At 32.7% G+C, this 22247-nt stretch overlaps 1 protein-coding gene across 1 annotated transcript; it reads left to right on the top strand.

The window, feature by feature from the left end:
* The first annotated feature begins 1408 nt into the window (after positions 1 to 1408).
* LOC100253471 (receptor-like protein 13) lies at positions 1409 to 21958 on the top strand. Its single transcript, XM_059739591.1, has 9 exons — positions 1409 to 1913; positions 2798 to 2959; positions 17315 to 17413; positions 20416 to 20571; positions 20671 to 20745; positions 21123 to 21278; positions 21372 to 21446; positions 21646 to 21801; positions 21885 to 21958. Exons 1-9 carry the CDS (start codon positions 1517 to 1519, stop codon positions 21956 to 21958), a joined length of 1350 nt encoding a protein of 449 aa, XP_059595574.1. The 5' UTR covers positions 1409 to 1516.
* Positions 21959 to 22247: the final 289 nt, after the last annotated feature.

Raw genomic sequence — 22247 nt, 5'->3', positions numbered from 1 at the left:
ATAGTATTTTTTAAAATAGGATTAATAAAATAAATGATAAAACATTTAATATTAAAACTATAATTTATTTAATTCAAACACATTTAATAATGTAAAATAAATAATGATGCATATATGATTTTTTAATATTTATATTTTTTATATTTAATTATCATATAAATGATATATAAAAAAAGACTTGTTAAGAAAATTATAATGATGGCTTTTATACTTTTATTAATCAATGAAATAAAATTTAAAATAAAATAATTAGAATTAGTTAATTTATTTTTTTAATAATAAACTTTAACATATTTATTATGAACATATATTTATAAACGTGGACTTGGCCTAGTGGTAGTCAGGGTTCAACTCAAGCCTTTTGGCCTGAGTTAATTGACCGATCAACTTTGGTGTGGAATATAGAGAACGGAATATAGAGAACAGTGGATGAGTGGGAATAATACACCATATGACAAATTCTAGTAGATATAGAATGTAACAAGCAAAGGGATGTTTCAGACAATTTTTTGCGGTTTCTAAACTTTTTGTAAACAATTCTTCAATAGTTTTACTGTTTACACCTCCTTAATTACTCTTTAATAACTAAGAATCTTTCCGATTGCATCACAATTTTCTAGCATTTATAACCGGACAATCCATTGCAGGGTTCATCACGACTACTATAGTAGCATATTATAACAAAGACCGGTAGGAAGTCTCCTACTCCTTATTCTGCTAGAGATTAAAAGAACCCTAGTGAGAAAGAGGTCCTTGACCTGCACCCACAATCATCAAGTGAAGTAAGACTATCTCAGCATCGATTGAGTATGAAACACTCTCACACACCGGCCCGCACAAAGCATGTCTGCACCAACACAAAAGGAAAAAAAAACAAAGAGGTATGTATAGTGCCATATATTTTATAATTCAAGTTCGTTTTCGAAACAGTTCATTGTCATAAATTCTGAAATTGCGGTCAACCTATGAACAAAGCTACCAACATTCTTTGGATTCAAGTCGTTGATAATGGGGGACAGTATGAAATGACTTTTGGTGTGAAAAGAAATAAGTTATGATGGGGTTTGGAGACTTACACAAATTCTTTAGAAACCATTTAGTATCATAAGGATGTATGTGCCCACAATTGCTTGAAAATTCCACACGGAATGAAGAATTCCACATGATAGGACCCAGTTTGAGTGTTGTCTACGCTCCCTGATGATGCCAATTGACCCATATTGGAATGTAATGTCAACTAAAATGTCCTCCATTCATCCACAATGAAATGCGACCAATAATTTGGCCATTTAATGCTAAAAACTGTTTGGACAAGGAATTTGGACCTCAGTCCTTGGGTCTGTTCGTCCACAACTGAAAAGTCTTCATGGAAATTCCACATGGTGGACACTTTTGAGAAATCCCGAACGCATTCTGCCTGGACAATATTGCAATTATATATAAACAAAACAGCTACAGAGATCTTGAAACCAAAGTCTCAAAGGTGAAGGGGATAACTTTTCTTTTTTTAATTCCAATGGAGTGGTTTTTATCCAAGCATTTGATGTTGGTGTTGATAGTGTTGCTCCAAATCAATGGATACAAAGCTTGTTTGGAAGAGGAGAGAATGGGCCTCTTAGAATTCAAGTGGTTTGTGAAATCCAACAATGAAGACGCTGACGGACTTCTCCGCTCATGGGTTGATGACAGGGAGAGTGATTGTTGTGGGTGGGAGCGAGTTAAGTGCAACTCCATTACAGGCCGTGTAAACGAACTCTCCCTCGGCAATATAAGACAAATTGAGGAGAGTTCTAGCCTAATTCGCATTTATACCAGGATATGGTCCTTAAACACCTCCTTGTTCCGTCCTTTCCAAGAATTAACAAGCCTTGACTTGTCCAGAAACTGGTTCAAAGGTTGTCTTGAGACTGAAGGTATGGATTCCCTCTTCTGTAATATTCCCTCAAATTGTGCTTGGTTCATTAGTTTTACTGCTTGACAACTCTTATATATGTAGCATTTTCTCAAATTGCATTTGATCCATCAATTTTATTGTATCACTAGACCTTTTTATTGCGTCAAAATTCTCTCCATCCCTATGCATTAATCTTTGTTACTCTCATGCAAAATCAAGTCATGCATGTGTAATATATGAGCATTATATCCACTATTTATAAGTTTCACTCACAAACATTTAAAATATTTTTACTAATATTTGCATGCACCATTATTTTTTAGCATTTGATTACATAACAAAGTGATGATCAAATATTATTATAAATATGTCAATAATTGATATTAAAACTAGCATTTTCCTAGTGACCATTAGAACCTCTTTTTTTTTTTATCTTTTTAAGTCAATGTAAGATAAACTATATTCATTCATTTATGTACAAGGTGATCTAATTTTTCTTTTTAATCTAATTTTCCTTTTTTAAGATTTACAACCTCTACTCATCATAACCCCCTAACTGAATCGAACATCTTCTCAATTGATTTTAAACAAATAGGATTAGGATAGATTCGGATGAACCAGGATGCAAAGTAATGAGACCTTATATGTGGTACATACGAATGAGACTCAGTACAAAGCAATAAGATTTGAGTTGTACATGTGACAACATCTTATTGGTGACATTTTTCAATTTTATTGAAAAAGTACATTCAATACTATAATAGGACCCCATTAGCTAAACATAATGAAAATATACTATTTTATCAATTTTTATTTTTATTTTTATTTTTTATTATTGTTTGTCTTGATATATATAGCAAAATTCATGAATATTTTCTAACAATCCTCATCTTCTTCTCGTAGGTTTTGAAAAGTTGTCAAGCTTAAAAAAGTTAAAAATTCTAAACCTTCAAGATAATCAATTCGACAAGACTATCATACCATCCTTGGGCACCCTCACATCTCTGAGGGCTTTGACCCTTAGAGAAACAAATATTTTGGAAGAATCATCATCTCCTATCAAAGGTATGTCTTCCATTAAGAGTGAAAAATGACAATACATCTTAAGTGAAACATTCCTCTCTGCTTCTTGAAATTATTGACTTATATTAACTTTGGTTAGCCTTGTAAATTAGCGGTCAATAGAATTTGTATCTTTATTTTGCTTGAATTCCAATGAAATCACTGAATTTTCACTGCAATTGTTGGTAAAAAATTTGTGAAATTTATTTAGATCCTCTTTTCATATGGTTTGGTTGGGAAATTGTAATCCTAGGTGCAGTTTCTAGAGGAGAGCAAGAAAGTGTTTTTGAGAGACCAATTTTTTCTTCTTTGAAAGAAAGTGATTCTGAATTTAGTTCTGGATTGCCTATGGGAAGTTTGCAGCCACAGAGAGAGGAAGAGAACAAAAGAAAACCAAAAGCTTAAAGGCCAGGTTTGAATCATGAAATGGGGTTTAATTTCCTTGAGCCGAGGAATATTTGGCTTAGTGATGAAACTAAATACTATATATGCACTGGCCCCAAAGCATTACATTCCTCAAAAATCATTTTGTTGAAGTATCTCTATATGAGAAATTTTAGGTACAATGAGAAAATGACAGTATATTGGATGTAGTGTGATACTTAGAAAGAAAGAGTAAATGGAACTAATTAAATTGTACGCCTTCTAATTCATTAGTTCTATAAGAGTCGCCATTTTCCAATCCTTCCTTAGAATGGGTGGAAAATACTGTTGGAAAACAGTAGAATAGGAGGTAGAACAACATGTAACAAACTAGAAACATAAAAGAAAGTCAACACTCACCACCTTGAGAATTAAAGTGTTGAGGAGTGCTTTCCGCTGTCCATGAAAATTAGCTTACCACCTTGAGACTGTCCCGATGTAGTGTGTGAAAGGCCCTCTATCATAATGCACACATGAAAGTTTGAGATTTATATCACAAAACTATCTAGTGGGGTTAAATAGGTAGCCCTTCAATATTGGCCCAAAATACTAATTTTAAATATTTTAGAATTTTTAAATTTTATAAGGATATTTTTAATCAGTTAATCCAAGAACATCCAACCATACCGGCAAACATGTGATTTACACGAAGACCACCTATAAAGTCTCCCTCAAACTTAAAAGATGTAAGAACCCTAGGTTCAATAGACACATAGCTAAGCCACTAGTTCTAGAAGTATACATAATTACCTAGTAAACACTACTCTACTTGAGACCCATATTCACAAAACCTACACTTATCCTCACATCTATGACTCAAGACCAATATGCTCAACAACTTCAAGTGATGTGATCCGCTACCACAAACTCAATGAACAAAAGTATTACTTTTGAAAGATTGGATTAAGTATGAAAAATGATGACATGAAATTAATTCTAGGGCATAAAATTGTGAAAATGTGTAGCTAGGCATATTTATTCTTAAAGGAAACCTTAGTGGACTTGGGTGAATTTTGAAAATAATTAAGTACCAAATTGGATTGAGGAAATAAGGCAGAATTGAAATTTCTTAAATACTAGACAAAATTATGCTCAAATGCCTTAGTGTCCCTTGGGGTGCTTGAGTGCTCCTTGTTAGAATGGAGCCTTAGAAAGCATGACATGATATAACAAATTTTAATTTCATTAACAAATTTATTTATTTATAATTTTGGTTCTCTTGACCATCTTATTTGCATTAATTGGTTATTTGAGCATTCATACCCATATCATTTGCATTTTTCATAATTTGAGTGCATTAGGAGTTGCACAAAAACTACAAGTCCTAAGTTCCTTGCAAAATGGTAAGTTGTGCAAAGTCAACTCATGGATTTGGGCAATCCATCAAAGATTATAGTTAGCTCTTAATTGGAGGAATGACTTGTTTTAGTCATCAGGATGGTTGTCCTATGATAAGTGTAATAGTATGTATGGACACATTAAATATGACCTATGGTGAATCATGAAATTCGCTATTTGATGGTCATGATTCACAAAACTACTATATTGCATGGATTGTCAACCTTAAGAAGATATTGAGTATGTACTAATGAAGTCAATATGAGGCTCTAACCTATGTGTGAGACTCTAAGGTTGTCACATATTCCCTACAGGTTGGGTCACTATTAATGAAGACTAGTGGCGGTAGATATCCTTGATAGAGGCACCATGATATCTCATAAGATTGAGACAATGTTTTACCTTGGGTGATCCTAAGAACATGTGATCAAGAAAACTATGAACGTAGTAATTCCTTAAGTGGAATTTGATACATGTTCTTTGTGATCTAGAGTATGCTAGTGGATCACAAAATAGGAGAATTTGAAAATCAAGGATTAGAGAGGCAAACTTGAGAGGATGACAACACTCACCTCATTAAATTATAGACTAGTTTATGGGAAGTTTACATGTAATGGATAGTAGGTCATAAATTTGAGCTTTGTCTCATTGTAATATCATAAGATACTAAAGTACAATTAACTCTATTTAGTAGAGTGTTGAGGATTCTAAGAGAGTCAATATTTCCCTATGAGTCTTAGTGGTCCCTATTCGAGCTCTTAAATCATGGTGGCACAGTTGTTTAAGGGAATTATGGGTTTATAATTTCTAAGTGTGCATAAGGGAGTTTTGATAAAAATGTAAGATTGAACTAGATCTTACGAGTGGTCTTTTTAGATTGGGTTAATTAAATTGGATCAATCTAGGAGCATCCTTATCGCATATGTTGGGATAAAGCCTTTGAAAACATGACATAATATAATAGATTTTAGATTTATCAATAAATTTATTTATTTATGATTCTAGTTCCCTTTATTATCCCTTATCCATTAATTAGTTATCTAAGCATTCATATCACTTGCATTGTACATGACTTGGGTGCATTAGGAGTTGCATAGAAGATACAAGTAATGACTTCTTTGCAAGATGATAAGTACTTCACAATTGATTCATGGATTTAGGCAATCTAGCAAAGATTGTGGTGCACTAACTCATAATTGGAGGGATAACTTGTCTTGATCATCGGAATGAGGTTCTCATGGTGAGTGCGTTAGTGTATGGTTACACACTAAACAGGACATATGGTGAATCATGACATAAGGCTATCGGTTGTCATGATTAACCAAACTACTATACTATATGAACTCTCAACCTTGAGAAGGTATTAAGCTTTTGTTGAAGTCGATATGAGGCTTTTACCTATGGGTAAGACCCTAATTTGTTCATATATCCTTATGAATTAGATCACTATTGATGGTATAAGGGACACTAGATTTTTGCATTCCTTATCCTAGGTTTAGGTTAGGTATATGAACACTCCTTAAGGCTCTAGATCCTAGTAATGGAAGCATAAAAATATAATTTTTATTAACAATATTTAGAAGAACAATGTTTTAGATAACTTTATGTGTGATTTAGATGTTCCCTAATTAATTCCACATAATAAAGAAAGTGTTTGAAGCATTTGGGAGTCTCGTACACCCAAGATCTTCCAACTGATGACTCAAACCATGACCTTCGCACCCCAAAGAGTGGACTATGGAAGGGAGGATGCCTTGGCTCTCAATCTCTCTCTATGGATGTGGAAGACAACGGTAAAAAAACCTTGGAAACCCTAACCTCTAAGCATATATTTATAGGGTTTCCCTAGTTGACTTAAGTGACTTGAGCCCACCAAGGCTTAGGTTACTTAATCTAGCCCAAAACAGGTCTGAATTGATTAATTAACCAATAAAGTCATCTAATTAACTAACTAGCACAATCCAAAGGCCTTGTTCACTATCTCATGTGCAATCTTGCATAATTATCAAAACGTCATTATGTACAAAAGTGAACCTATAGTCAATCCAACCCTCATAACCCATGCCAGCATGGTATATGAGCTTAGAGCGAGAACCATTAGGACCCATAAGAGTATTAGCTCTCTCACAATCCAATTCTAAAGTTGATTTAACATCCTACTATAAAAAATCAACAACACTCCAATACCTTATGTAAATAATAACAAGATGAAACTTAGGTTCATGACCTACTATCCACTATATCTAGACACCCCATGAATTGGTGTTCATAATATAATAAGATAGTATTATTACCTATCAAGATTACCACTCTAATCCTTGAGTTACAGATCTTATTATGTGATCAATTCACATACTCTAACTCCAAGGATACAACAACCAATTGACAATTGACAACAACTGACTTTGAAATGTGAGCAAAAGATTTTTCTCACCCTCAAGTGCTAGGAACCTTGGATTGCTCTATTCCCAGACCTTTGATCATATAAGTTCATGCAAATCTACCCTAGGCTTCTCTAGAAACAATTCTAGCAAACACAATAGCATTGAAAACCATTTAGAATAATGAACTAGAGAAGACATTAATCATAGCTGGATCTCAATGTTTCCATATCAATTTTTCATAGTAAGAACATGTCTGAAAGGTCTAAAGGTCTTGTACACCCAAGATCTTCCGCTCAATGACTTGATCCATGGTCTTGGCATTCCAAAGTATAGTCTTTGGAAAGGAGAACTCCTAGGCTCTCTCCACCTCTTTAACTCTCTAGAGGTGGAAGACAACTATCTCTCAAAAAACTAGAAACCTTAACCCTTAAGGGGGTATTTATAGGGTTCTCCTAATAGGTTCATTAACCACTAAGGATTTCATCACTTAATTTAGCCCAAAATGGGTCTTAATTGATTAATTAATCGCACAAGACCATTTGATTAATCAATTAGCCCAATCTAGAGACCTTGTTCACTGTCCCCTGTGCAACCTTATGTAATTACCAAAACACCCTTATGCAAAGAGTGAACCTAAAGCCAATCCAATCCTTACAACCTATGTCATCACGATATATGAGCTTAAAACGGGGACCAGTATGACTTATAAGAGTACTAGCTCCCTCATAATCTAATTTAGAAATTGATTCAACGTTGCACTAAAGAGAGTCAACTGCACTCTAGTACTTATGTAAATAACAACAAGATGAACTTGAGTTTGTGACCTACTATCACTTATCAAGGTTATCTCTCAAATCCTTGAGTTATAAATTTCACTTATTATGTCATCATTTTACATACTCTAGATCCAAGGAGTATATGTCAAATTTTCACTAAAGGAAATGTTATCGCTATAGTCTTCTAGATCACATGTCCTTTGGATCACCCAAAGAGACACACTGTCTCAATCGCATGAGATATCATGGTGCCTCTATTAAGAATAGTTGTTGCCACTAACCTTCATCAATAGTGACTTAATCTATAAGGAATATATGACCATCTTAGGGTCTTACCCATAGGTCAAAGCCACATGTTGACTTTGGCACAAACTCAATATCCTTTTAATATTGAGAGTCAATGCAGTATAATAGTTTGGAAAATCATGATAATTGATAGCTTTATGTCATGATTCATCATGGGTCCTATCCAACATGCACCATATACACCAGTGTACTCAACCTCTATTAACTCCTAATGCACCCAAGTCATGTATAATGTAAGAGATATGATCTAAATACTCAAATCAATGTAAATGCATTAAAGGGATAACTCAGGGACAGTGAAGTCTAACTTTGTTAAATTATATCTTGCTTTTAGGGACTCAAGCCCAACGTGGAGTTCTCTTATTAGTTCATTTAAGCTCGTCTCCATCTTAGTCATATAATAGTTGAGCTTGAATTGTTTGAAAGAATCCACTAAGGTCTCTAAAACCATGTCAACTTGGGTTTCCTCATTGATCTCAGCTTCAAGGATTTCCATCTTGTTAAAGAGTTTGATCGTATGAATTGTATGATCTTTAAGGGGAGTTCCTTTTGGCATCTTCTTACATTAACCTCAAAGGTATCTAAAGATAAGATCAACATACCTTTCATTTGGTCCATGGACTATGCAAATGGGACTATGGTGGGTGATTCTACCACTTCATATCACAAGTTAAGTGTATAATCATAGTCATTGAACTATCAATGTCACAAAGTAAGAAACCCACTGGTGAGGTGGTTGCTCCCACTAGAAACATATCTAGTCTCGTCTTAGAGGAAACTCCATATCCCTTGATTCCTAGGGTCCAACCCACCAGTAGGGTGGTGATGAACTGAATCAAGATAGGCTCAACAATGGAGGTCATGGGTTTTGTTAAAGCCCTCTCCCACTTAATCTTTTGAAAAGAGACTTTGAGTGATTTTGGTAACCTTTCTTAAAATAAATTCTATATCATGAGAACTTCCAAATTCATTATTTACTTGTTAAACAAAGACTTTTGTGCTAAAAGAATTACTCTCTTATTCCGTTATCCTTATATTATCCATAGACTAAACGGTTTCCTCTTTTCTCAAAGAAGGAGAACTAGAAGGACTAATGATAGATGTAGTTCTCCTTCTCTCAGGAGGGAAAAGCCAAAAGAACCACCTATCTAACCAAATGGATAATCCAAAAAGGAACAGCAATACCTTTTAACAATAACTAGTTCAAAGAAAAATAACATTGGAAAAAACTTCTCATGAAAAATTATTTTCTTAAGAAAAACCCAAAATCACTTTTCAAAAATTAAACAAATATCTTGGTAGGCTTTCTTAATCATGAATTATCTATCACGGATTTCCAAAAATAACTTATTTCTTTAAATTAGAACCTTATGCATAAAAGGAAAAATCTTATTTTATAAAGACTTAGAAAAATAAAAACTACTTCCTTGAAGAAAATAAATCCTATATACCTTTCCAACTTGTCTTTTCCTAAAATAAAAGATTTCCTAATGACTAACACATTCCAATTTAATAAGTTATCCAATTAAAAAAAAAATAACGTGAAACTTCACTTACCTAAAGCATGCCCAAATATTCACATGCTATAAATTATACCAAAATAGCATATCAAGCATAAAAAGAAATTAAAAGAATAATTCCCATGGCCTTAGGGATGTTGTTGCATATTTGGTAATTAAATTTGGATGAAAATCCAAATTACCAAAATAATCCTGCAACCAAAAAAAAGGGTTAGGTACTAAAAAAAAAAAACTCTATGCCCAAATTTTTTTTTTTTAAACCATTAGAAGCACCACTTGATTGCATGAGCTACTCAAGCGCTATAAGTGACTGCTCAAACGCCTAAGGCGCTTGAGCGTTTATCTTAGTGTTCGAGCATTGCATCCCTTTCTTTCACATCCAAGGCTGCTTATTTGGTAGATTCCAACTATTTTCTCTACCAAAAACTTATCTTAACTAGAGTGGAAGTCATGATGTTCATGATTGATGTCTTGGGTTGCTTGCTTGCCTTCGATAGGTTATAAGATTGATAAAAACTTATTTTTACAATAAAAAAAACCTATACACTCCTCTGAAGGAGTTTACAATCAATCTAATAAAAAACAATATTTTTGCAATCAAGGAAAATCGTATGCTCCTAAACATAGAGCTTACAACCCATTCTAGAAAACAAACAAACCAAACATTATTATAATCATCATATTACAACCATCAAGTGAAACTCATGCACAAATTTAATTATCTCATATATTCATCCCTATGGCCATGAGATGAAATACAAGCCTTGCAAAACAAAGTTAGCACACCCTAGAAAAGATCTAACAAACAAAAACCTATCTTAGGCCTTTGATACCAATTGGTTGGAACCTTGGATTACTTCATTCCCATACCCTAAATCATATAGGTACATGCAAATCTAGCTATGCTTCTCTAGAAACTATTCTAGCAAAAACAATGTCTTTAAAAACCATTTAGAATAATAAGCTAGAGAATATAGTAATAATTTCTGGATCTAGATGTTCCCAAATCAATTCTTTATGGTGAAGAATGTGTCTAAAGGTCTCGTACATCCAAGATATTCCGCCCAATGACTCAATCCATGATTTTGGCACTCCAAAGTGTGGGCTTTGGACAGAAAGACTCCTAGGCTCTCTCCCTCTCTCTAATTCTTTGAAAGTAGAAGACAATTATCTCTCCAAAAGTTGGAAACCCCAACCCCTAAGGGGCAATTTATAGGGTTTCCTTAATAGGCTTAAGTAACTTGAACCTACCAAGGCTTAGGTTACTTAATCTAGTCCAAAATGAGTCCTAATTGACTAATTAATCATACAAGGCCATCTAATTAATCAATTAGCCGAATTTATAAGCCTTGTTCACTATCCCCTATGCAATCTTGTATAATTACGAAAATAACCTTATGTATAAGAATGAACCTAAAGCCAATCCAACCCTCACAAACTATGCCATCTAGTATATGAGCTTATAATCAAGGACCACTAGGACCATAAGACTCCCTTAGAATCTAATTTAGAAATTGATTCAACATTCCACTAAAGAGAATCAACTATACTTCAATACCTTATGCGACTAACAATGAGATGAGCTCAAGTCGGTGACTTACTATCCATTGCATGCACACTTCCTATGAACTAATCTGTAATCTAACAAAGTTATGCTATCACCTATCAATATTATCTCTACAATCCTTGAATTAAAAAATCCACTTATTATATGATCAATTCGCAAATCCTGGCTCCAAGGAGCATATGTCACATTTCCACTCAAGAAATGTTATGGCTATAATATTCTAGATCATATATCCTCTTAATCACCCAATGGGACATATTACCTTAATCCTAGGAGATATCATGGTGCTTTTATTAAGAATGCCTATTTCCACCAACCTCCATTAACAATGACCCAATCCATAAGGCATATATTACTAGAAACCTTGAATTACTCTTTTCCCATGTCCTTGATCTTGTAGGGTGTATGCATCTATCCCTAGGGATCTCTAGATCTAACACAACAAAAAAATGGCTTTAAAACCATTTTAGAATAAAAATCTAGAGATTAAAACTCATACTTGCAATCTAAATGTTCTCAGATCAGTTTTATCACAATGAAGAATGTGTATGAATGCTCTGGAAGTTTCATACACCCAAAGTCTTCTGTTGATGACTTGAACCATGATCTTAGCACTCCAAAGTGTGGGCTTTGGAAGAATGGAAACCTAGGCTCTCTCTCCCTCTCTCACTCTCTAGAAGTGGAAGATGACTTTCTAAAGCCATCTAAAAACCCTAACCTCATAAAGGTGTATTTATAAGGTTTCCCTACTAGGCTTAAGTGGCTGAAGTCCACATAGGCTTAGGTCACTTAATCTAAACCAAAATGGATCTTAATTGATTAATTAACCACATAGGGTCATCTACTTAATCAATTAGCCCAATCCAAAGACATTATTTACTATTCCTTATGCAACCTTGCATAATTACCAACACATCCTTATGCATAAGAATGAAGCAAGAGTCAATTCAATCCTCATAAACCATGCTAGCATGGTATATGAGCTCAAAGCGAGGACCATCGAGACCTATTGGAGTACTACTCTCTCCCAATCCAATTCTCAAGTTAATTCAACATCCTACTACAGAAAATCAACTGCACTCCAATACCCTATGTAAATACTAATGAGACAAAGCTCGAGTCAATGACCTACTATACACTACATATAGACCCCCATGAATTGGTGTTCATAATCCTAACATGGTAGTTCTATCACTTATCAAAATTATTTCCAATCTTTGAATTTAAAATCCCACTTATTATGTGATCAACTAACAAACTCTACTTGCAAGAAGCATATATCAAATTCTACTAAAGGAATTACTATTGCTACAGATTTCATGATCACATATCCTTTAGATCACCCAAGGAGACATTGTCTCAAACCTATGAGATATCTTGACGTCTCTATTGAGAATACTTGTTGCTACTAACCTCCATCAATAGTGACCCAATCCTTAGGGATATATGACCATTTTAGGGGATCACCCATAGGTCAAAGTATCTTGTTGATTTCAGCACAAGCTTAGTATCTTCCTAAGGTTGAGAGTCCATGTAGTATAGTAGCTTGGTGAATCATGACTATCGATTGTCTTATGTCATGATTCACCGTAGGTCCTATCCAATGTGCATCACATATACTAGTGCACTTACCTTGGGAAACTCATCCCAATTGCCAAGACAAGTCATCCCTCTTATTAGGACATAGTGCACTACAATCTCTACTTGATTGCCCACATCCCTGAGTTAATTGTGGATAATTTATCTACTTACAAGGAACCCATGACATGTATCCTTTGTGCAACTCCTAATGCACCCAAGTCATATACAATATAAGAGATATGGATTGAATGCTCAAATCAATGCTAATGCATAAAAGGGATAGAAGGGGAACAGTCAAATCTGACTCAATGGCTTAATCCCAACATATATGACCACCTTAGGGTCTCACCCATAGGTCAAAGCCTTCTATTGACTTTAGCACAAGCTCAATATCCTCTTAAGGTTGAGAGTTTATGTAGTATAGTAGCTTGGTGAATCATGATAATTGGTAGCCTTATATCACGATTCAACATAGGTCTTATCAAATATGCATCACATACACTAGTGCACTCACCATGGGAAACCCATCCCGACAACCAAGACAAGCCATCCCTTCAATTAAAAGGTAGTGCATTATAGTCTCTACTAGATTGCTTAAATCCATGAATTGACTGTAGACAACTTATCTACTTACAAGGAACCTAAGACTTGTATCCTCTGTGCACTTCTAATGCACCCAAGTCATGTACAATGTAAGAGATATGAGTTGAATGCTCAAATCAATGTCAATGCATAAAAGGGATAACCTAAGGGTAGTGAAGTCTAACTTTGTTACATCATGTCTTACTTTTAGGGGCTCAATCCCAACCTCAAGGATACACCAATTGACTTATTCCCATTGTATCTAGTGAATGATACTCTATCCTCTAGATAGGATACAACAAAACTAACTTCCAAATATCAACAAAAGAGTTTTTTAATTCTCTAGAATACAACTATAAGTTATTCTTGTTAAGGTGATTGCACTAATTCATGGTTGGAATTGAATTCATGGGTGCATTAGAAGTGAATAAACAAACTAATCATCCTTAAGTTTCTCTTTCCAAGCAATATGGGACAAGACAAGAGTAACTTAGGCAATTTCCAACAATCTACCATAGATGAGTGGATTGGGTAAGTTAAGGGTAGTGAGAAGTTAAAAAATGTTATGATTTTTTTACAACAACTTAATGCATTTGATTTGATACTTATGGGCTATGGACATGCCTTAGGATATATATGACCTTCGAACCATAGATATTTGGTAAAATTAAATTTCTAAGAAACTAGGATTCCTTAATGTGCATTAGAGATCCTATCACCCATGGTGTTTTCTCTACTTATTGTTCTTAGTGGTTTGGTGTTAAAGCTTTACAACATACTCAAAAGTTCATGAAAGCTCTAGAGAAACTGTCTAAGCTCGTATAGGAAGTGGTTTCATTTCTATTCTCATATAAAGTGACTTTTATCAAAGTGTATGGTATGGTATTCATTAAGAATTAGTGTATGATATGCATTATCTCCATCATAGGGAAGACTCTTGATAATAAATAACTAATAATGTGTTCCACAATCAACAAGTAACTTATTATTATACCTATTTAAACCTACTTCCTGGGATTTGTTTTCATTAAGGTTGGATTACCATCAATTTTGATTTATAGTTGGCATGTTATATTCCACTTGATTTATCTTTCAATTATTACTTTTTCAGTTAGAGCGATTTGGTTGGAGGGTTAACCAAATTTACTTTTTATCTCATAAAATCTAATGATATAATTATTATCTTAAGTAGTTTGTACACTCTTGTGCCTTAAATGTAAGTTTTAATTTTACTTATATCTGGAATGACAATTTGTCTAGTCCTATGATACATAAATTAGGGGGAAAAATGTAATCTTATCCATATAGGGATATTTTCTAAGAAATTTATAAGCTACTCAACCTCAAATGCTAAGGCAATAAACTAGGCCTTCATTGTTGACAAAGTTAAGAAAGTTTACTCAGATGACTTCAAAGAAACTACACTACCACTATGAATAAAGATGAAGCCAATAGTGGATTCCATTTCATACAAATTAATAATCTAATTAGTATCATCATGTCCTTTGATTATCACTAGGAAATCCATATTAGCATAGTCCTTGTATAGTCAACAGTACACCTCTAATGCTTAATACTATATAAAAAGCATTATGTTCTTAAAAACAAAAGAAAGTTTGCTCAGAGGACTTCCAAGAAACTACTCCACCACTGTGAATAAAGATGAAGCCAATAGTGGATTCCATTTCATATAAATTAATAATCCAATTAGTATCACCATGTCCTTTGATTAGCACTAGGAAATCCATTGTAGCATAGTCCATATATAGTCAATAGTACACCTCTAATGCTTAATACTCTATATAAAGCATTATATTCTTAAAAACAAAAAAAAAAAAATTTAGATTCAAAAGAGTGTTTGGCAATTTTTTAATAGGAAACAAATTTTTGAAAGCTCATTCTAAAAATAGGGTTTTTTTCTAGTATTACACTTTAGTTTTCTATTTTGTTTTCTAGTAGTTCTTTTAAATAATAATTGTCCAAACATGGAGAATGTTTGAAAATGAAAAATTACAATAAAAGTTATTCTTAAGAAATATTTAAAAATACAGAAAACACATTGATAATAAGTTTCTAAATATACTTTTATTCTAAATAAAAAAAATTGGAAAACACTATTTTTAAAACTATATTTTTTTTTTTGAGAAATGTTTTCGAAAATATTCCCGAATAGACACTTTATTTTGTATTTTTCTTTAACTGTGAGCTAAGACCATTAGAAGTAGACACTAATTTGCATTTATAGAGTTTGAGTCTCCTTATAAAATCATCTCTATATAATGTTCTTATGAGAGTATTAGCCCATTAAGTTTTCTACTAGTATTAATTCCTAGAATCACTTTGTTATCTCCTATATCTTTCACGTCAAATTTAGTCCTTATGAACTTCATTTTGTCTTCCATGATTTCTAAGCTAGTCTAAACGATCAAAATATTATCTATGTACAAAAAAATAAAATAAAATAATAATACACATTCTCTACAAGTGTTCAATAATTACATAAGCATCACTAAAAAAATCCATTAGATATCAACACATTATCAAATTTATTATGCCACTATCTATGAAGCTGCTTTAATCCATATTAGTATTTAATTACCATGTACACTTTTTTTGCTCCATTCTAGGTAATACACAACCTGGTTTAGATTTCCTCGTCAAATTCCTTGTTCAAGAATACAATCTTCACATCAATCTAGAATATCACTAGGTTATGAATGGAAACGAAATACTGATCATTGAAGCAAAAGTGTGTAAACAAATATACATTTCCATTGCTTAAGCTTATACTAGTGATAACTAGTTTCCTCCTTTTCAACTGAAACATTTGGTTTATTTCTCTTTGAAGGTCCACTTACAATATATGATTTCTGCCTCAAGATTTAGAGACTGTTTGGCAAATCAACTTAAAGACTTAATATGATTTAATAGCTTAATTTTTGTCATTGAGTAGATTAAACATGTTTCATAAAATATCTTAATGTCACTTCTTTAAGTTAAAAATAATTTTAAGTACTAAGTCAAAATAATTAACTTATTCTTAATTTCAAATCCTTTTTGTCATATTTGTCCATGTTAATGAGAGTATATTTCACAACCATAACTCCACATCTATGACTCATTTTTTATTGTAAATTTTTTGTATCTATCTTATATATGTATAATACTTTAAAAATCGATGTTTAATAAAACAAATTTATTATTTACAATTAATAAAAATAAATATTAATTAAAATTAATGAGGGTAAATATATCAAATTGATGATGTAGAATAAATTTTTAGTTAACTTTACCAAATAACCTTAATACTTAAAATAAAAATTAAGTAATAAGTTTTAAGTTAATAATTTAAAATTAATTTAGCTCAAAATCAACTTAAATCATTAAGTAATAAATATTAAGTTTTGCCAAAGACCTTTTTAGATGTGTCCTTGCCAAATGTGGTTTGACATATTGACTTAATATCATTGGTAATTGCCTCTTTCAAAAAGCAACAAATCTTCTTTAAGGTTCATATTTTATAAATAAACTATAAATTTTATCTTCAAACATTTTTTCTTTCCTATCAATGGGCCTGTTTATTGTATTAAAGAAAGAGATAGGAGGTGTAATATCTCATTGATTCCTCAAGAAGCACTTGTGAATTCTTTTCCTATGGATATAGGTGATCTTCACAAACCATGTAAAATCTCTTTGTTGTGAGTGTTATTTGTTCTCGTCTTCTATATAAGACAACAATACCATTTTGCTCTTAAGACGAAGATGAATAACTATGTTGTTTAAAATGCAGTTATTCAAATAACACTAAGATTTATTAGATGCTACTATCTATAGCTTTTTATGTAATAAAATATTGATCTTCCTTTTTTTATTTATTGCAGAGTTAGCAAATCTAAGGAACTTGAAAATGTTAGATCTTGGAGGTATCTTTTGTTACCACTCAGATCTTGACTTCATGCAAGATATGCAAGATATGCAAGGTATGCAAGGTATGCCATAAAAAGGAAAAAAAAAATTATTTACTTTTTCTTCTTAGGCACAGTACATGTCCTCAAATCACATTTTTAAAATAATCCACATTAGCAACCATTCTTCTCCTTCAAAGGGCAAATTTAGTAAATAACCAAATTTAAGACTTGGGGTAAAGGTCAAATTAGTAATTTTTCTTATATTACCCCTTTGGAACCCTGGTCAATAAATAATATCAAATACTAAAAGAAAAGAACGTATATCTAACAAGATTTAGCGAATACAAAATTATGATCATCTTATTTCTTTTTTCTTTTTTTAAGTTGAAAAATATTTTTGAAGGGTTTTAAGTCCCAACATTGCATGATAATTATCATCAAAACTCAATACTATGGAGGAAATTAAGTATAACATGATTTTTTGTTTAAACATTAGAAAAGTCTAGCATCAAAGAGATTCTTGAGCTGCAAGTGGTGATGTTTTACATCCAAACATCAGATGTCCTAAGCCCATTTCCTTTCTTGGGTATACTATAGGAAACAATAGATCAGAATTCCTCAAGATTGGTGAAAAGATTGAAAATATATATATATATTAATAAAAATGATTTTCTCTTGATTTTATTATGAAAAATACAAAATAATTTATTGACGATAAATCTGCTTTTTATTTTTTATCACTTTTTTCTTTAATTCTATTTTTTTCTTTTTATTTTCTATCACTTTTTCTTTAGTTTTATTTTTTCTTTCTATTTTCTTTCTCTATCATACCCAAAAAGAGTTTCTCCATCCAATCCTTTTCCTTCTTGTTGCTAAATATCCCGATTGTACATATTTTCTATTGGTTTCCTGAACCTTTTATGAGTTCATAGTTCTTAAAAGGTCAAATCTTTAATGAAGGTGAACCGTTTGATGACTTAGTAGATTGAATGAAGAAAAATTCTTATTTGGGCCACTTTTCATATGCTTAGAAATAGAGGAAATTTTCAATGATGTTGCAGATATCATCATTCTCCATCAATCACATTTCTGAATGTGATGGTAAAGACATCATTTTTCAAAAATTGAGTAATGCTCGTCACTAGCCTTTTTTCTTTTTAAATATATGTTTTCTCTTAGAAGTATAGTCCAATATGCATTGACCAAATGGGACTTTTGTCTTCCCAACTTCAACATAGTCCCTTTCATGAATGACATTATCTCTTTTCCTATGTGCCTTGTTCTAACCCATCTTTCAACCTCCCTTTCCCTTTTCTGTGGGCTTGCCCAAAACCATCTTCAAACAACTCAGATTCAGATTCAGATTATTCAGCTGCCTGAATAAGATATCTTCATCTCTTCATCCTATGCTGATTGATAGTCTATACCAACAACATCCAAAGATGAATGAATACCCCATGTGAAACCTAGGGGTTCTTTCTTCAGAAACTAAGAACCTGGGGGAGTATTCTATGAGCAAGTAGACAGCCATGGCTGGTGAAATTGAGCTATCATGTAAATCAATTCTATGAGTTACATCTTAGAGGGGAGAAAGAGAAAAAGGAATGTTTTACATCCAAAGTGGATTGAAGGTATTGGCAATTATTGTCTCTAAAAAATACATCTACTCTCAAACATGCTTATGACACTTTCACTACTAATAATTTGTTGTAAATTTAACATCTGTTTTAGAGTAATTATTGGAGTTAAAAGCACTTTCCAGAAAGAAAGAGATATTAGTTAAAGTTTTAAAATCACTCTTAGAAATTAATAAAATCATTGAAATAAACTTAATTTGTACTAGTACTTGATAGATGCTTTTGTTCAGAAATTGCTTTTTAATATTTAACACATCACCAAAAACACTATCAAAACTATATATATATAAGTTTTGTATAAACTAACTGTTTATCCCTAAAAAATTTTCTAATGCAAGTGACCAAAGGCTTGACATATAAACTTGTCTTTGTTATATTGGGCTAGGAGTGAGAGAGGTGTTTGGAGAAATAAAGGTAGAGATATATTTCAAAATTGGCTTTATGAGTATCACTATTTTTCACATCAAATATTCAATCATAAGATGTATAGATATTTCTTATTAACCATGCACACAGTGAAACTTGTGTCATTTGCTCTACACAACAGGTATGATTTGCATATTTATAACTTTAAATAGAGTGATCAAGATAAATTTGCAACTAGAGATCTCAAAGGAATGTGCATTAGTATTCACATAAAGCATAAGTTTCAATAGCCACGGTAGTGATAAAGATTTTGTTGCCACTAGCTATATTCATTAGTTTTTCTCATTAATGAGGCCCAGTGCAAAATAGGAAGTACAAGGACATTGTGTTTGCAGTAAGGGCATATTTCAATAACCTTTCCTTCAGAATGCTTTTGTTGGTGCAGGTAAATTGTGGTGTAAGATCAATTGGATGTGATGTGAGCCCAAAGTTGGGTTGCTTGGGATTTATCTTAAATTCCTTTTTGGCTTCTGGTTTTCATATTGTACATGGCTGTTAATCCATATTAAAACTTCTTACTGCATGCATGATGGTTACATGGGTATCAGTAAACTATTTCTAGAAGACAAGATGGTTAATTTTTCCCCCACAGAATCTAATTTGGACTTGATCAATTTCAATTGGACATGTAACGGGTATTAAGCAACAGACCTAGACTTAACCAATCCCAATTATAAATATCTTCAGTCCTTTATTTCGATTTCTAGACTTGTATATATCAATGGCCAAGAGTTAGACTCCACTCTTCCATTATTTTCAATGGACATTCTCTTCAACAACAGCAAAAAGAATATAGAGAAAAATATTGGAAATTAAATCCTTTGAACAATGGAAGAATTTCTAGATTGATGCATTAGTTGAGTTAGATTTATTTACCTTGACAATAACCCTATTTTATTTATTACGAATGCAATATTGGAAAGGATGGATGTTGGCAGAAAGGTTTTGTGAATTCTCATTAGAAGTGGCTTGGTTATTTGCATGCTGTATGTTTAATACTTCCAGTTGCAGGTTTTGAAAGGCTGTCAGCGCTGAAAAAGCTAGAGATTTTAATGCTGGATTCCAATTGTTTAAATAATTCCATCCTTCCATATTTGAGCACACTCACTTCCTTAAAGAACTTAAGTCTATCATACAATTCACTCTCAGGATGGTTTCCTCCAGATGGTATTTCTTATTACGTTCCTTTAAAAATTCTTAATATTTATTCTCTCTTTAGTATGTATGCATGCATGCATTTCCTGACTTCCATATTTCTTTGGGCAGAATTGGCTACCCTGGTCAACTTGGAAATATTGGATGTAAGTGGGAATAAATTCGATGCAGCTCAAACAGTGAAAGGTAAACCGGCTAATCCTAAAAATGAAAAATAAAAATAAATACAAAATAAAATAGAAGTTTACCTGCATACTTAATTCAATGCTAGCAATTTGAAGGACAAATTCATGGGCTACATGACTATAAAAAATAAATGTTAAGGTTATGATAAGTCGTAGGCATGCATACGAGGATTAGAAAGGATTACATTAAATTTGTTGCTTTGCATCAAATATCATTACCTTAGAAGGGCATAAGCGATGTCCCAGACGTGTATGGCATGTAGCTCAAAGGGTGATCCAGTTTGCACTTCAAAGGGTGTCAAGGTTTTTGGTAGAGCATATATATATATATCAAGTGTAATTAGTTTCTAATAAATGTCAATGCTCATCTTCTTATAGGTTCTGAAAACATCTTAAAATTGAAAAGGCTAGAGACTTTGGATCTTAGTGACAACAGCCTCAACAGGAGCATGTTACGTGTACTGAGTAAACTTCCATCCCTCCGGAATCTCAAGCTTTCCGACAATGGGTTACAAGGGCCATTCCCTGCTGAAGGCATGTTCTTTTTTCAATTAATTACTTTATATATATATTCAGGAGTTTGGACATGTTTGTGTTTAATTTCTTATTTAAATTTAATATGTGCAGAATTAGGAAATTTTAATAACTTGGAGATGCTGGATCTGAGTGCCAATTTATTCAATGCCTCAGCGCCCATGCAAGGTAATTAACGAGGGGGTAAATTTTCCATGTCAATGTCACCTGTTTTTTGGCATGAGCAGCACCAAAAACAGCTATGATTTTCTTCTAGTCATCAGCTTAGTACATCTTCTTGAGATGATTTCCAGCTATGGTTTTGTTTTGTCGTGTTGAGATTTGAATTTTAACACCTAATTCTTTTTACTCGAGCTTTCTGTTACAGACTCTCGAAGGCTCTCAAAATTGAAAAAGCTAAAGACCTTGGATCTTGATGCCAACCACTTTGAAGTGAGCATTTTTCAATCATTGGCTGTGTTACCATCGCTTCGGAATCTGATGCTTAGCAGCAACGCTTTAGAAGGACCTTTTCCTACTAAAGGTATGTTTGTACTGACATAAATTTAAAGAAATCTTCATCCTTTCCCATTCAGTTTGCATTGTCTTATTTTCATTTTTATGCAGAATTGGCAATTTTCAAAGACTTGGAGACTTTGGATTTATTGTTCTTCATAATAGACATTTTCGATCAGTTGTAGGCCCGTGGTTTTTTATCTCTTCGAAGATTTTCCACATTAAAATTTGGTGTCATTGTCTCTTTCTTTCATTCTATTCTTTGATTTACTTTCAGTTTTTGATATCATTGGTTACTTGGACATATATGTTGCATGAGAGAAAAATAAGTTGAAATGGGTGTGATTATTCATTAGATATCTTGAATTTAATAATTGTTTTATTCATTTTGGTTAATGATATCAAGTAATAAATGGAAATGAGTTAGGGAGATAATTGTTCTTATGAATTCATTTTGGGAAGTGTTGAAGCATT

This window comes from Vitis vinifera, chromosome 9 (assembly GCF_030704535.1).
Source record: "Vitis vinifera cultivar Pinot Noir 40024 chromosome 9, ASM3070453v1".
NCBI lineage: Eukaryota > Viridiplantae > Streptophyta > Magnoliopsida > Vitales > Vitaceae > Vitis > Vitis vinifera.
The sequence above is the reverse complement of the archived record's forward strand: the minus strand, read 5'-3'. Positions and strand labels throughout refer to the sequence as shown.

Coding starts and splice junctions, on each gene's coding strand:
- LOC100253471 (XM_059739591.1), top strand. CDS start 1,517: ATGGAGTGGTTTTTATCCAAGCATTTGATGTTGGTGTTGATAGTGTTG. Junction 2,960..17,314: donor ATCATCATCTCCTATCAAAG/GTATGTCTTCCA, acceptor TATTTATTGCAG/AGTTAGCAAATCTAAGGAAC. Junction 21,447..21,645: donor TGCCTCAGCGCCCATGCAAG/GTAATTAACGAG, acceptor TTTCTGTTACAG/ACTCTCGAAGGCTCTCAAAA.